Source organism: Halichoerus grypus, chromosome 15 (assembly GCF_964656455.1).
Source record: "Halichoerus grypus chromosome 15, mHalGry1.hap1.1, whole genome shotgun sequence".
Lineage (NCBI taxonomy): Eukaryota > Metazoa > Chordata > Mammalia > Carnivora > Phocidae > Halichoerus > Halichoerus grypus.
The window spans coordinates 35,845,582-35,860,923 of record NC_135726.1 but is presented as its reverse complement, the minus strand read 5'-3'; the positions used below and the strand labels follow the sequence as shown (position 1 = coordinate 35,860,923).

General features: G+C 40.0%; 1 protein-coding gene across 2 annotated transcripts in view; it reads right to left on the bottom strand.

The window, feature by feature from the left end:
* Positions 1–13,165, bottom strand: part of SHCBP1 (SHC binding and spindle associated 1) — a 28,411-nt gene extending 15,246 nt beyond the window's left edge. For both annotated transcript variants that reach the window (XM_036088249.2, XM_078062395.1), the window contains exons 1-5: positions 13,034–13,165; positions 9,483–9,650; positions 9,190–9,305; positions 7,542–7,750; positions 2,102–2,194 (exon numbers count right to left, since the gene is read on the bottom strand). In XM_036088249.2, the coding sequence (XP_035944142.1) occupies positions 2,102–2,194; positions 7,542–7,750; positions 9,190–9,305; positions 9,483–9,650; positions 13,034–13,142 (695 nt within the window). In that variant the 5' untranslated portion in view covers positions 13,143–13,165. The remainder of the gene's footprint in view (positions 1–2,101; positions 2,195–7,541; positions 7,751–9,189; positions 9,306–9,482; positions 9,651–13,033) is intronic.
* Positions 13,166–15,342: the final 2,177 nt, after the last annotated feature.

Genomic DNA, 15,342 nt, shown 5'->3' with positions numbered 1-15,342 from the left:
AGTGTATTGACTAGCTATGCCTGAGGCCAGAGTTTTTCAACCTTGGCTGCATATTAGAATCACTGGGGAGCTTTTAAAAATACAAATGCTCAGGTCCCCATTCAGACCAATTAAATTGGTCTCTAGAAGTAGAGAGGTTTTTTTTAAAGTTCCTTGGGGATTCTAATGTGCAGTCAAGGTTGAAAACCATTGCCTTAGATGATGTTTTATCAAGTTAGTCATGCTCTAAATAAGATAGGGGGAAAAACAAAACCACATCCTAAACAAATTTACATGAAATTACAGTTAACATTCAAACAGTATTTAAAATAAATAAAAAATAATTTTTTTCCACTTTTCAAGGAAATGAATTAGGTGAAGCTTGAAAAGCATGGATTTTGTCTGCTTTGGTTAATCCATACTCATTTAAAGATATTCTAGAAATCCACTTTGCAAACAAACAATTGGGAACCAAACCACTGACTGCTTGATCAGGTCTATTAAGTTATGAAGATTAAGACTCAAATTTTAAAAGAAGTTTTTTAGCATTTCCAGTATCCATGCCAATCACCTTATTTCTTCTCATTAAAGTGATACTTTGTGGTCTGGAAGCAATGAACCAACATCTGTGTCTCAGACCCGTAAGCTTTGAAGCACAGTGTTTTGAATTAAAAAGGAAAAACATTTACCTTACAGTACAAAATCAAGACAATATGGCTTGATTCCCTTTAAATCCTGCCTGTTGATAACACTACTCCTATCTTTGCCTAGGGACCTTTTATAGAGTCTGCCTACATTTGATAACATTCCAGTTTCCCCAACAAGTACCGTAGTTTCTTCTCCATAACTGAAAACAATTCCTCCCTTAGGCTTTCCCACCTGCCAGTGATGTACAAGGTATGTATGTAAATCATTTCTTGTTTTAACATGTAAAGCAGTCAACTCAGAATACAGTCCCTTCCAAGATCAAATTTGCTAGATACACAATACTCACCTACCATTACATTTCACTTCAATCAAAACCAATCATTGCTTTCTAAGAGCAAGTGTACCAAAACTAGAAAATATGTAAGCTTATTGAAATCCTGGCATTTTATTGAATACACTATGGGAAAACAGGAAATGCACAATGGAAAAATTGGAAAGGCTAAATAGAAATCATACATAATTCTAAATCAGGTAGAACCATTAACCAGATTTTTCACATATTTTTTTACTTATTATTTACTATATAAACCAAGAGAAACTTACTAAATCTAATTGGGTTCCACAAAAATGTAAAGGGTAACTGCCTTATCTCATGTAACCAATCATCTTTCACAGAGGAAAAAAAATTTTTTTTGAGTGCAAGTTCTAATTTCTTATTGCAGCACTGTCTTTAAATTACCACTTATGAATACAAGAAAAATTACCTGGTCTTAGAGTACCATCTAGTGGAAATCTGAATGAACATTTAACAAAATCAGTGCAGAACAACTACTTGGGTTGCATGGTTAAGCTAGGTTTTTTATAACGTAAGCATTTTTCCCTATTAAAATATGACAAATTAGAAAAAGAATGTGTTTCAGTATTTAGGAAATTTTTATGCACCACCAATATTAACTGTTTAGTATTTTCATCCATTTGTCAAATAAGATTCAAGGACAAGAACTTGACAAAACACCCTGAAATAATTCTGTTAGTTTAACCTAGTGTGTTTTACTGTAGGAACTTAGAATAAAGCCAAATATTTTTTAAAGTACTCTTTTAAAAATTAAAGCAAAAGAAGTCTTCTATAATTCAACTAATTTCACTATTTTTCAAACAACTGTCTTTGAATTTAATACAGAGCTTTTTTCTTAAAACACATTAGCTCAACTGAGTTTTATTTAGACTTATAAAACAGTTAGCTATTTAACTTCAATGTCCCTGAACTCTGCTGTTACTCAGTTTATAAACTATGAGTAGGTTACTCTGCCCTTGCACAAGTTTCATTTAATAACTTTTCAATGGGTTATACTATTTGTATGGTGGCCTGTTCTTCTGTGTGTGGGCCCCTGAAGTATATATACACCAGATGGGTAAAATTAAACCATGGACAACAATTTTTCCAACATGCACAAGGTCACTAATAAATACTTACAATCTCAGTCGAGGTTCAACACATCTGACAAAATAATCATACTCATCCTCCTCTTCTTCATCCCAGCTCCTCCAAATGTTTTGATAGAAAAACCTGAAAGGGAAATTCATATCATTCAAATTCAATCACTGGCTCAGTGTTAAGGTTCTGGAGGGGTGCAAGCTAAAGAGTAAAACAAAACTGTATCAGCTCCAGTAGACAATGTTGCATAAATGTTAGACTCCATAGTCAGGAGTCATAGAACTTCTATGGATTGGCTAAAGAAATTTTTCTACAACACTGGTTCCATTATGATCTTTAATTAGAACTATTTATTGGGGTGCCTGGGTGACTCAGTTGCTTGAGTGTCTGCCTTCAGCTCAGGTCATGATCCCAGAAACCTGGGATCAAGTCCCAGGTCGACTGAGCAGGGAGTCTCCTTCTCCTTCTCCATCTGCCCCTCCCCCCACCAGCTCGTGCTCTAAATAAATAAATAAAATCAAAAAAAGAAGAAAAAGATTTATTGACGATCTATAATTGGGTGGATGGTAGTGCCATTTGTTAAGACAGAAAAGACTGGTAGAGAAACAGGTTTAGGTTAAAAACAGAGTTGTTTTCTCCATGTTTGAATGGAGATGCCTATCTGACCTCCAAGTGGATGATGTCAAGAGTGAAGATGAATATACAAGCCCAGAGCCCAAGGGAAAAAGGTCAGGGCTAAAAACATAAATCTGGGAGTTGTCAGCATATTGATGGCATTAAAGCAACGAATGAGATCATCTAGGGACATAATATAAAGCAGCAGGTCTCAAACCTGGCTGCATGTTAGAATCCCCTTGGAAGCTTTTAAAAATTGGTTCCCAAACCTATTCCAGACCAATAAATCAAGAGTCTTTGGGGGAGTTGGGGGTTAGATACAGAATTCAATTTTTTTAAACCTCTCCAAGTGATTTAACAAATTTTTATTATGGAAAATTTCAAACATATACAAAAGCAAGTAGTATAATGAATACCATGTATGCATCACCCAGCTTCAACAATTATCAGTGCATAGGCAATCTTTTTTCATCTCTACCCTACCCACTTACTTCTCTGCTCCCCACCCCCACCGTCCCAACACTGGATTACTTTAAAGCAAATGTCAAACATAGAACATCATTCACAAAATTTAGTATGTAGCTTTAAAATAAATCTTTATATCAAGAAAATGTCATAATTCCCTTAATATCCAAATATCCAGTTAGTGTTGAATTTTCCCTATTTGTCTCTTCGGCTATTATTGCTGTTGTTTTATCATTGGCTTGTTCAAGTAAGGATCCAAACAAGGGTCAACCATTGCATTTAATTAAATCACTTTTATTCTACAGATTATCCCCCCCTCCTTTTCTCCTTGTAATTTATTTAAGTTTTCCACACTCTGAATTTTATTGATTGCATCCCCATGGGGTCATTTAACATGTTCTTCTGTTTCTTTTACTTCTGGTAAACAGACAGTAAGATCTAAAGACTTGATCAACTTTAGGAAAGATTTTTTTTAGCAAGGGTACTTAAAAGGAGACACAATGTACTTCCATCAGGAAGTATATGATACCTGGTCATCTCTTCTGATGATGAGGTTAAGAAACCATTGGATTCAGGTTTGTCAGCCTGATACATCCACTACCAAGTTCCCCCTGTGAGTTTTTAACCAATGGTGTAGTAGCCAATCATGATCATTGCCTAGAACCTTTATTTATTATAAGTTGTAAAATATTAATATTCTGATCCTATCATTCTTTCTTCATGTGTTAGAACACTCCTATAAATAATGATCAGAAGAGCCACCACCAAAAATAGTGGGTGGTTTCTTTTTTTTTTTTTTTTTTCAAATAATGCTTAGAAAAAAGTGAATTTACCTGTAATCCCACTATGAGAGAGAATTGTTTTCAACAGTCTGGCATAAACATGCTTTCCAGACTTTGTCTCCATGAATGTGTATACATGTGTATATGTAGGTGTGTGTGTGTGTGCATGCACACACGTGTTCTCTTTAATTAAAAGAGGACAATACTATACATGCTGTGGGGCAGATTGCTGTATGCACTTAACATAAAATCCTAATAACCTGGTCTTTTATATAAATTTGACCAGCAGAACGATAATGAGTAAAGGCAGCCAGGGGAGGCAGTAACAGTGGTCCATCCGATGGGTAAGAGAATTTATCAGTGGCATTGTTTATGAACACCAGAGCATTGTGAATAAAAGCACATTGATTAAAAAAGAAACACTCCTATAAAATAACAATTCCAGGTGATTCTAATGTGCTTCCAAGGCTGATTAAAGAGCGAGAAGGGTAACTAGTCTAGGACGGATCCCTGGGTAACTCCAACATTTTAAAGTTTTGAGCAAGAGAGGAAAAGCAGGCCAAGATGACTAAGAAGCTGGAGGGGAGTGTGTTAAAAAGATGGGAATGATCAAATAACTAGAATGTGACCAAGAGGGAAAGCAAGATATGATCAGAGAAGAGGTGATGGGGAAGGAGAACGTGGAGGACTTTGGTGACCTCAAGCACAATTTCAGTGGGGCTGTGGGGCAGAAGCATTACTGGAATGCCAAGAAGTGCAGACTGAAACTACACAGAACTCTGTCAAGAAGTTCTGCTGTGAAAAGGAGCAGTGAAAATGAAGCCATCTCTTAATCCTTGTAGATTGGACTGCCAGTTTCTTCATCCTCTAGAGTCATTTTTCGGTTGTTGTTTGGTGCTTTTTTTTTTTAAGATTTTTTTTTTTTTTTTTTAATTTGAGGGAGAGAGAGAGAGAGAGAGCACAAGAGCAGGGGGAGGGAGAAGCAGACTCTCCACTGAGCAGGGAGCCTGACACTGGGCTCGATCCCAGAATCCTGGATCATGACTTGAGCCAAAGACAGACGCTTAAAAGAGAGCCACCCAGGTGTACCCTATAGAGTCATCTTTAAAAAAAATGAACCTGAGCATGCCTTTACTCAATTAAAAAAACTGCTGGCTCCTGCCCTCAGAATGAAGTTCAAAATCCTGAGCGTGGCAGTGTTCCATGGGTTCACAATCTGGCTCTAGAGCTCCTCTCTTGCCTCAGACCTCCTACATGCCAACTCCCATTTCACAAGCTCTTGCAAACCTCCGTGTGACATGCTGGTCAGGCTGTCCATCTTCTCCACCTGGTGAGCTTATACCTACATTTCAAGACCCAGCTCAAGTAGTAAGCTCACCAGTACCATACTGGACATTCATACACCATTCACATCTACACCTCCTCCGGTGTTTATTCCCTCAAGACAGAAACCTTGACTTCTGCCATATCCACTCATATCTCCTCATCCCCCAGATCCACTCCACCATCAAGTCCCAGCCATCCTACCCTGTCGGGAAGCCTCCATGTGTCCTCTCCATACCCCACTCCCGTCCACTCTCTTGCCCCTCACCTGGTCTTCCTAGTCCATCTCCCTGCATTTGTTTTCCACACAGCAGCCAGAATGAACCTTTTAAAACAAAAAGCTGATCCTATTCACCTTTGAATAAAAACCTTTCAGTGCTTCCCCAGTGCTCTTAAAGACAAAAATGACTAACTGGCTGACAAAGCCCTGCATATTCTCCCTCCTGACAACCTATAAGCTGGTTTCCTAAGCCTCCCCCATTACTGTCTGTGTTCCAGCCACACTGGCCTTTCAGCACCTTAAACTTACTCAGCTCCCGAACCTGTTCCCTCCCCACCCCTGCCACAGTCCCTTTCCACCTTGCCAACACTTCAGACCCAAGTTCAAATGCCATTTCCTCAGGAGACAACCATGTAACAGTCAGTGACCTATTCTTAGAACACTCTACCTCTTCACTGCACTCACTGCAGTTTCCAATCACATATACACCGTTGTGTGATTAAGATTCATCTCCCACCTTTAGATTGACAGCCCCCTGGTGATGGTGATTGTGTCAGTTTCATGTACCAGTCAAATCTCCCCTTCAATTCAGGACCCAGCACTTGAATATTCATTGAATAAACAAATGAGAACCTGAATAATTTGAAATTTTCTGGGCATTGACCAGAATCTGAGCCTTCAAAATGAAGAATAAATTTAGCCAGGCTCACCTTCAAATAATACCATTACTAATTCTAAATACTAGTCTTTCTACCAACTTCAATACCCCTAGAGATTAGCTCCCTGACTCTTAATTTCCTAAACTCATCAATTATCCCTTTACCTTCAAATGTTTCAACTGACAGATTTTTTCCAAGTGAGAGAAACATAAGAGAATTATTCTGGTTCTGGACAAAAGCCAGTTGTTTAGATTTATATTGCTTGGCCTAATACTGAACATATAGGGTTAAAAGTTCTTGGATACAATTAGAAATTTTCCATAAGATCTTGGAAGCAGGGCCCGAGAAACATCCTGCTTCTTTGTAGAGCATTCAAATTAAGCTCAGCAAAACCAGGTTAACTAATGGTTTAAAAACTGAAAACTATAAGACATTATGCCACACTATTAATATGATCATTATATTATCCAGTCTCCCAGTTCCTAGAGGAATAGAAGTCCATTTTTAAATAGACAAAAGTCAGCCTTCCTTAGTGAATATACTTACAACACAGAAGATCCAAAAGAACTATCTGTATCAGGAACTATCTGACAAAAGATTTATCTGATGATGGTTATCAGAGGGGAGGTGGTTGGGGAGACGGGTGAAATAGGTGATGGGGACTAAGGAATGCACTTGTGTGATGAGCACAGGTGATGTATGGAACTGCTGAATCACTATATTGTACACCTGGAACTAATATAATACTGTATGTTAACTACACTGTACTTAAAATTAAAAAAAAAAAAAACCGCTCACCACTTAATCCAGGTAGGAGCTTTCCTTCTCACTCAAAGGACAAGGAGTGCACATGTTCAAGTGGAAATCAGGTATGCCAAAAAAGGTTGAAAGGCATGAACATATACCCTAAGGATCCTGAAAATGACCTAAGAAGACACGTTCTTTGTCCAGATACATTCTTGGGGCGGGGGGGGGGTGTGTCTTTTATCGGTGCACAAGACATGGTGTACCACCTACCTCACTTTCTCTCCTCTCCTCATATTCAAGTACATCAACCATAAACCTTAGCATCCACAACTTTTAAGAGTTTCTAAACATATGCAAACCAAATGAAGAATCCCCTATCCTTTGTTAAACATTTGGGGACACTGAATGAAAGCCATACAGGAATTTTGTGTATTTTTTTCAACTTTTCTGTAAGTCTGAAATTATCTCAAAATGAAAATTTAAAATGCTTTTTCAATCTTTTTAATTTAAAAAAGATTCCCCTATCTTTGAGTATTTTAAAATACTGCAATGACCAACTTTATAGTATGAGTTTTAAATCTGGGTATATAACACAGACCAGAATTACTGCATTTCATCCAAAGTTTCTGGCCACGAGGTTATTTTTATCAACTCTCCTCTCTTCCTACCTGACATGTTCAATTGCAAGAGCTGTCTGGTCAAATACTCCAGAATCATCAAACACCACCCACAGCTCCTGCAGGGGCAACCGATGTTCCTTCAAATTGAGGAGCTCATTCATACACTCCAAGGTAAAAGAGCTCACTTGAGATTCACAGAGATATGGGTCGGCAAGCCTCACTGCTGCCTTCAAGGCTGCAAAGTCCACATCGGTGACCTGAAATTTAAAATAATATGACTTACATGGAAATCAAAATTAAGATACTTAAAAAACACTACTAGTAGCCTGATTTTTTTTTATGTGTGTAATGGGAACAGGGAGCCTTCTTCCATAATATAAAAAATAAACAAGAAGGGCCTAGCTCTTACCCAAATGGAGCTTACACTGTAACTGAGGAGACAAACAAGACGGTGATGAGCATGTGACAAAGTATAACCAGTAGGGGTGGTGGTCTGGTTTTGCTGGGATGGTCGGGAGAAGTCACTTCTTAGCTGTGATGTACAGGACGAAAGGGAAGCAGCCATCTGAAGAGCAGGAAGGTGAAAAGGCCCTGTGGCAGAGAAAAGCTTGGCGGCTGGAGTAGCAGACAGGCAGTATTTTTTGCTGGAACCAAAGGAAAGAAACGGGCCGGGAGAGGGGCAGCAGGAGATGAGGTGAGAGAAAAGGGCAAAGAGATCAGGACAGAAAGGGCATTGGAAGGAGCTTGGATTTTGTATTCTCTAGACAATGAGAAGCCACAAAGCCAACACCAGGGCTTTGGTAAATGCAATGCATTCGAGGTTTTAAGCAGAGGAATGACACATTTCTCTTTTAAAACAATGACTTTGACAACTTTTAGAGAGTGGATCAGGGTGGAGGTGGGGGGTTGGACGTGGACAGCCGACAGGACAGATGACAACATTACCGTAACCAAATTAACAGGCCTTTACTGCAATCAAAGATATTAACATAATACAAAATTTAAATCACCAGGAACAGCTGCAACCCACTGCCTCTTCCATAATCACTGCAGTAAATGATATCAATTTCTAAAAGAGCTGCAGCAACAACTTGTATTCTCACTCCCTGGTTTAACATTTTAGGTTAACAGGGTTTTCTGTGGTCCAGTTAACAAACACTGAGAAAAATTCACAGCTGTAATTAGAAAGCAAATTTAAGGTAAAAGGACCAGTCAGTTGAAAAATAAGATTGTTTTTACTTTTGACAATGGGACACATTATCAAGAGATTGACCATATATCTACAGATTTGTTAGGCAAAATATAGGCCAGTTTTAAAATGCCTGCTTGGTTTGAGTTATTTAATGGGCTACAACTAAGAAGGTAAAAAATTAATTGAAATTCCACTGACTTCATAATGAGACCTCTTTATTTTTTAAATGGTCTCAAATACCTCCTCCACTTCATAGGTTTATAATTCATTTCCCCTTGTCAAAGGACACTGGAACTTTAACCATCTCAATTCCCTGGTAGCTCCTCCTTGGCTGCCTTTAAAATTTGCAGAACACTTCATACACCATGACAATTAGATGTGAAAAACATGCTATTTTCAATCAGCTCATAAACTTTAATTAAAAATAAGCACTTTGGCTGTAACAGTCTGAAGGAAAGTGCTTTTAGCTAGAGACAAATGTCTTAACAACAGAATTAAATTTACCTCAACCAGCACCTCAAACACATTAGTGTGCCAGACTGCCCGCCATCCAGATGGTTCAAGGACCTTCTCCAAGAACTCAGCTGTGAATTCTCTTACTTCAGAGGCCTTGCAGTCAGCTACAAACAGATTAAACACAATAAGAATTGAGACTGCATAAAGCAGAGAAAAGTTAATAAATCCACTTTCTCAATACCAACTGGCAATCTGGAGACTGAGACAGACAATCTACTTGCAAACTGAAAAGATAAAAGCAGGGAAAAAAAAAAAGGAAAAGAAAAGAGAAACCTACTCACCTAAAATGTAATCTTGATAAGCTTTGAATCGCTCATAGAACAAAAGTTGACTTGTCTGGAATATTTCTGGGAAATGAGTCTTTCCTGAAGGCACAAAACTTGGTAAACTAGAACCTGGCTTATCATGATTGCTACAATCACTGCATGAATCTTCATCTTGGAACAGACCTAAAAGAACAAAGAAAATAAGCAGGCTTAACTATCCTAGACACTTCAGTGCTTATAGACTGCTTCTAATTTCATATCCTTGCTTAGAAATTCCAAACAAAATACAAACAAGGATTTGGGTGTTTTATTTACCTTTATCACTGTCAGAAATTAGTTTTCCAAACTTGAAAATATCTCAAAATCCAAGTTCTACTTCAAAACAATAAGAACTTAAAATCTTTCATAGGTTAGGTCTTTGTTGTTCTGTAAAGTTTTTCAGGGAGGCAGAGAAAAAGGGTCTTTTGATTCACTAGAAATCACTAAAGATCTCCTTCAAAGGTTAAAGCTATGATTCTTACTATAGTTAGCAACTTATAATGGTCAAATATCTTAGTTATTTTTTTTTTTCCCAAAACAATTCCATAAAGCTGAATTAAAGTTAGGAGCTGGTTTCCTATATTCCTTCACAAATGAGCTGAAGCGGGCGCCTGGGTGGCTCAGTCATTAAGCGTCTGCCTTCCGCTCAGGTCATGATCCCAGGGTCCTGGGATCGAGCCCCACATCAGGCTCCCTGCTCAGCGGGGAGTCTGCTTCTCCCTGTCCCTCTGCCTCTCCTCCTTGCTCTTGCTCTCTCTCTCTCTCAAATAAATAAATAAAATTTAAAAAAAATAAAGTAGATATTGCCAGTGAGAAATATTTTCTTAAAAAGAAGAATTTGGGGCGCCTGGGTGGCTCAGTCGTTAAGCATCTGCCTTCAGCTCAGGTCATGATCCCAGGGTCCTGGGATCGAGCCCCACATCGGGCTCCCTGCTCGGCGGGAAGCCTGCTTCTTCCTCTCCCACTCCCCCTGCTTGTGTTCCTGCTCTCGCTGTCTCTCTCTGTCAAATAAATAAAATCTTTAAAAAAAAAAAACACACACACACAAATGAGCTGAAGCCTCCCTTTATTTTCTGCAATATCAGTCAATGGCCCCTCAATAAACAGGGATGAGAGATTCTTAATAATGCGTAAGGTTTACTTCGCTAAAGCTACTTCGCTAAATGTTCCTCCTGATTTCAGTGATTGTCTAAAGAAAGGATTAGAAAATGCTAATCACATTAGGTTTGGGCTCTATGTAATTATGTTTCATAAGGCATGATTTGGTCAGTGGCATATCTAATTCTGATTAATACGATGTTTTTAATAGACAAAACAACTACTAAATAAACAATGCTGAGGGTAGCATTTAAGCTGGCAAAATAGTTTCCACAGGTTGTTTCAGGAAGGATATCTGAGACTATTATTAACAGCAATCTTTCCCTCCACCACACCCCACCCCACTGCCCCCTGCTCCTCATATTTTCTCCTTCCTTCGACTTCTTTGCCTCTATTCAGGCCACCAGAACTACTTGACCCCACAAATGACCCACAGCCTACTCAAGTCTACTGCTCACATGCCAATGCACATGAGCCTCAGAGGACATCAATACCTCACTAGCTGTGTGGCAATCTCTCTGTGCCTGTTTCCTCTCCTATAAAAGGAAGATGAAAATAGCATGCCTATTTCAATTAAATTAATTAAATAAATTACCTGTTAATCACTTACAACAGTACCCATCAAATAGTATATATAAATGTTTATTAAAGAAATAAGGGGCGCCTGGGTGGCTCAGTTGTTAAGTGTCTGCCTTTGGCTCAGGTCATGATCCCAGGGTCCTTGGATCGAGCCCTGCATCAGGCTCCCTGCTCAGCGGGAAGCCTGCTGCTCCCTCTCCCACTCCCCCTGCTTGTGTTCCCTCTCTCGCTGTGTCTCTCTCTGTCAAATAAATAAATCTTAAGAAAAAAAAAAGAAAGAATACCTTCTCCTCACACCCATTAGGATAGCTATTATCAAAAAACAACAAGAAAAACTATCAAGGAAACAAGTGTTGGTGAGGATGTGGAGGAACAGGAACTCTTGTACACTGCTATAGGCAATGGAAAATGGTACACGGCTATGGGGAACAGTATGATGGTCCCTCAAAAATTTAAAAATAGAATTACCATCTGATTCAGCAATTCCACTTCTGAGTATATATCCAAAAGAACTGAAAGCAGGATCTCCAAAAGATATTTGTATACCCATGCTCATTGCAGCATTATTCACAATAGCTAAGAGGTGGGAGCCACCCAAGTGTCCATTATTGGATGAATGGATAAGCAAAAGGTGATATCTACATACAAAGGAGTATTATTCAACCTTAAAAAGGAAGGAAATGCTGACACCTGCTACATCATGGACGAACCCTGAGGACATTTCATGAGGTTAAATGAAATAAGCCAGTCACAGGAAGACAAATACTGTATGAATTCATTGATATGAGGTACCTAGAGTAGCCAAAGTCATAGAGACAGAAAGTATAATGCTGGTAGCCAGGGGCTGGGAGAGGGGAAGACGGGGAGTGATAGGTACAGAGTTTCAATTTACAAGAGGGAAGAGTTATGGGGAGGGATGGTGGTGACAGCTGCACAACAATGTGAATATATTTAATCCCACTGAACTATACAATTAAAAATGGTTAAGATGGTAAACTTTATGTGTATTTTAACACAATATAAAGAAGCAAAGAATACCTTACTTCAGCACAATTCTTTACAGCCACTTTGAAAGTACTACTTTTCACACATTATTTCAATTCACCTTCAACATTCTGTAGGACCATGGCTCTGTTTTCCAGATAGGAAAACCAAGGCCAAGTGATTTTTGCCAGTTAACAAGAGGGACTAGTAGTGGAATTAAGTCACATGTATGTTTTCTCCGTTTGCCAGGACTCTTTCCACTACATAATCCCACTGAAAATGTTAAAGGAAAAGTCTGAACAGCTTAAAATATGAGGAAAAAACATAACGGAATCTCCATAAAGAGGCAGACAGGACTGAAAATTATACTTGGGCTCTATTTTTAGACTCTGCCCCATCCTGGCTCCCCTAACTTTGGGCGTGTCAGCTACTCTCAGTGCTCAGGGCAGCTACTGAGGCCAAGGGTTCACGTTTCTTTTCTTTTGGGAAAGGGTTCGTGATCTCCTCTGAGAATGAGATGAAAAAGAGGAGACGTCTCTCCACAGATGAACGCGCAAAAAACAAAACCCGGAAGCCCACCCAGACCTCCAGGTTGGAAATTCCTGAGCGGGCCCAACCCCCTTCCGTGTCAAGGAAGCTGAAGCCAGATGGGGAGAGAAGGGGAGATGCCCAGGGTACCTCCCGACTTTGACGTTCTGAGAAGGGGTCGGAGCCTCTCACAGTCACCGCCGCCACCCTAGCCGCCGGGTCCGGAAGGCCGATAAGACCCAGGGGCCCTCGGAGGGTCCCGACGCCCCAAGCCACCGCGGCGGACACGGTCGGCTGCTAGGAGGCGGCTCCTCGGACCCGACGAGACGGGTACTCACCTTTCTCCAGAGGCGCTGGCTCCTCCTCGACCGCCCAGCCCGTGCACTCCGGCTGCGGAATCATAGCCTGCGACCCCAGCCCGACACCCCCCAGCAATCCGTCAGCCATTTCAAATTTCCGCGGGCAGCCGTCTAGCCCGGTAACAAGGTGACGCAGGCGTTTCTGATTGGATGGTGGCCGAGGCTCTCGGGCCAATTAAAGGAAAGCGTACGTTGCCCCGTTTCCGAACGAGCTCCACCCTCTCCAGCCTCCTCTAATCCCGGAACAGCGCCTTTGCGCCACCTGCTGGGCGGGCGGACCGCTCTTCCCGTCCTCGCTCTTGGTCTTTTGTTTACTGTGAGTAACGTGGACAAAATTGAACTGGAACGTAATTTGGGATGATTTCTGAAACATTACCAAGCCATGCCTGGAAATGGGTATTAGCATAAGAAGCACTGAATTGGGGATCAAAAAACATAGCATTTAGACTTGTTTCTGCCATTACGAGTGGTATTATCTTAAGCAAGTCACTTGACCCGTCAGAAGGTCATCTTCAGTTGTAATAGTGTATTGGCCTAGGTGGCTGTGAACTTTTCATCACTAAAAATCAGCCTCAGTGTCTCTCAACATCCCCCCCCAACCTCTCTCTCATTTGCTATGTATGCACACACACAATATTTTCAAAGAATGTCAAATCAAATTTAGTAAGTAAAAGTATGTTTTACCCATAATTATTAATCAAAGCTAACTGTAATCTCCAATAATAACAGCTAACATGTATTGAGTATTGTGTGCAAGACATCACCTATACTATCTTTTTTTCCAGTTTTATTGAGAAACAATTGACCTACATCATCCTATAAGTTTAAGGCATGCAGTGTAACAATTTGATTTACATATATTGTGAAATGATTACCACAGTAGGTCCAGCTAACATCCATTTTCAAAGGTAGCTACAATAAAAATAAAAGAAAGAAGAAAAGAAGAAAAGAAAAAAAAATTTTTCTCCTTGTGATGAGAGGATTTAGTCTCTTAACTTTTCTGTAGATCAGACAGCACTGTTAGCTATAGTCATCCTGTTGTATATTACGTACCCGCATTATTTTATTCAATCTTCAAAAAAATCCTGTGAGACAGGAAATGTTATTATTCTCATTTTACATTTGAGGAAACAGAGTCACCAAGAAGTAAACTAACTTGTCCAATTTAACCCAGCACAGTCAAGATTATAAACCAGCCAAACTCCGGAAGCCACCCCTTTATGCTTCAGCTGGGCCATGACCTGTCAGAACCGAGGTGGGCGGGTGATGGCAGAGGTTACCAGAACACCAAGTGGGCTGGTCCCACAGAAAGCCAAGAGCCTGGTTGTGACAGGCTATGCAGTCTTTCATAGGGAAAATGACTTACTGACTTGAAGGAATACCTTGGGTAAAGTCCCTCAGATCCCTTATGACTGAAACAAAATGAAGCCAGGGGAGGCAACTGTGGAAACCTGCACTTAATTCCACTACCTTTTCCAGGAAATACGATTTCTTTGACTCTTTTGTACAGCATCTGACCTTACACTTATTCATTCACCGAGCAAATATTTATTGAGTTCCACAAGGTGAAAACACACAAAACAAGAAAAATCAAGACAAGCATCAGCCCTTGAAGATGAAGCTAGCTTTCTCATTATTGTCCTTTTAGCCCTCCCGCCCGCAAACACCACAGGTAGCAGGATTTCTCCTCACCTTTTTCCCTCAGCCCTGGAGACAACATAGCTCTCTTCTTGTTCAATTACCAAATATTTCATCAGCTGTCAAGATATTACCCAAACCAGTGCTTCTGGAAAAGTCTTGGAAAGGAACAGGAGACCACAGAGTCAGAGACAAAATATCTATGCTGCTGCAAACTCCATTAAGGACAAATTATTTATTAAACTGGATGCATTTCCAAACCTTCATCAATGTTTATTCATTACTTGCTCAATCATATCAAAAGTTTTTACAGTTTTCCCCTAAGTGGAGACCTGTAAGGTACACACATTTCTTCGGAGTTTGCCTTCCCTACCCCCTCTCTGTTATCCTAAGGAAAGGATTTTTTTCCTTCTTCCTTTCCACTTGTGGCCTATCTCAACCTTCCACCTACCCTAAGTTTAGGATGGCACCCATTATTCCCACTCTTTTCTATATCTTTTCTTTTTTCACATATTTTATTTTATTTATTTATATGAGAGAGTGAGAGTGAGAGAGATCACAGAGGGAGAGGGAGAAGCAGACGCACAGCTGAGCAGGGAGCCCAATGCGGGGCTTGATCCCAGGACCCCGAGATCATGACCCGAGCTGAA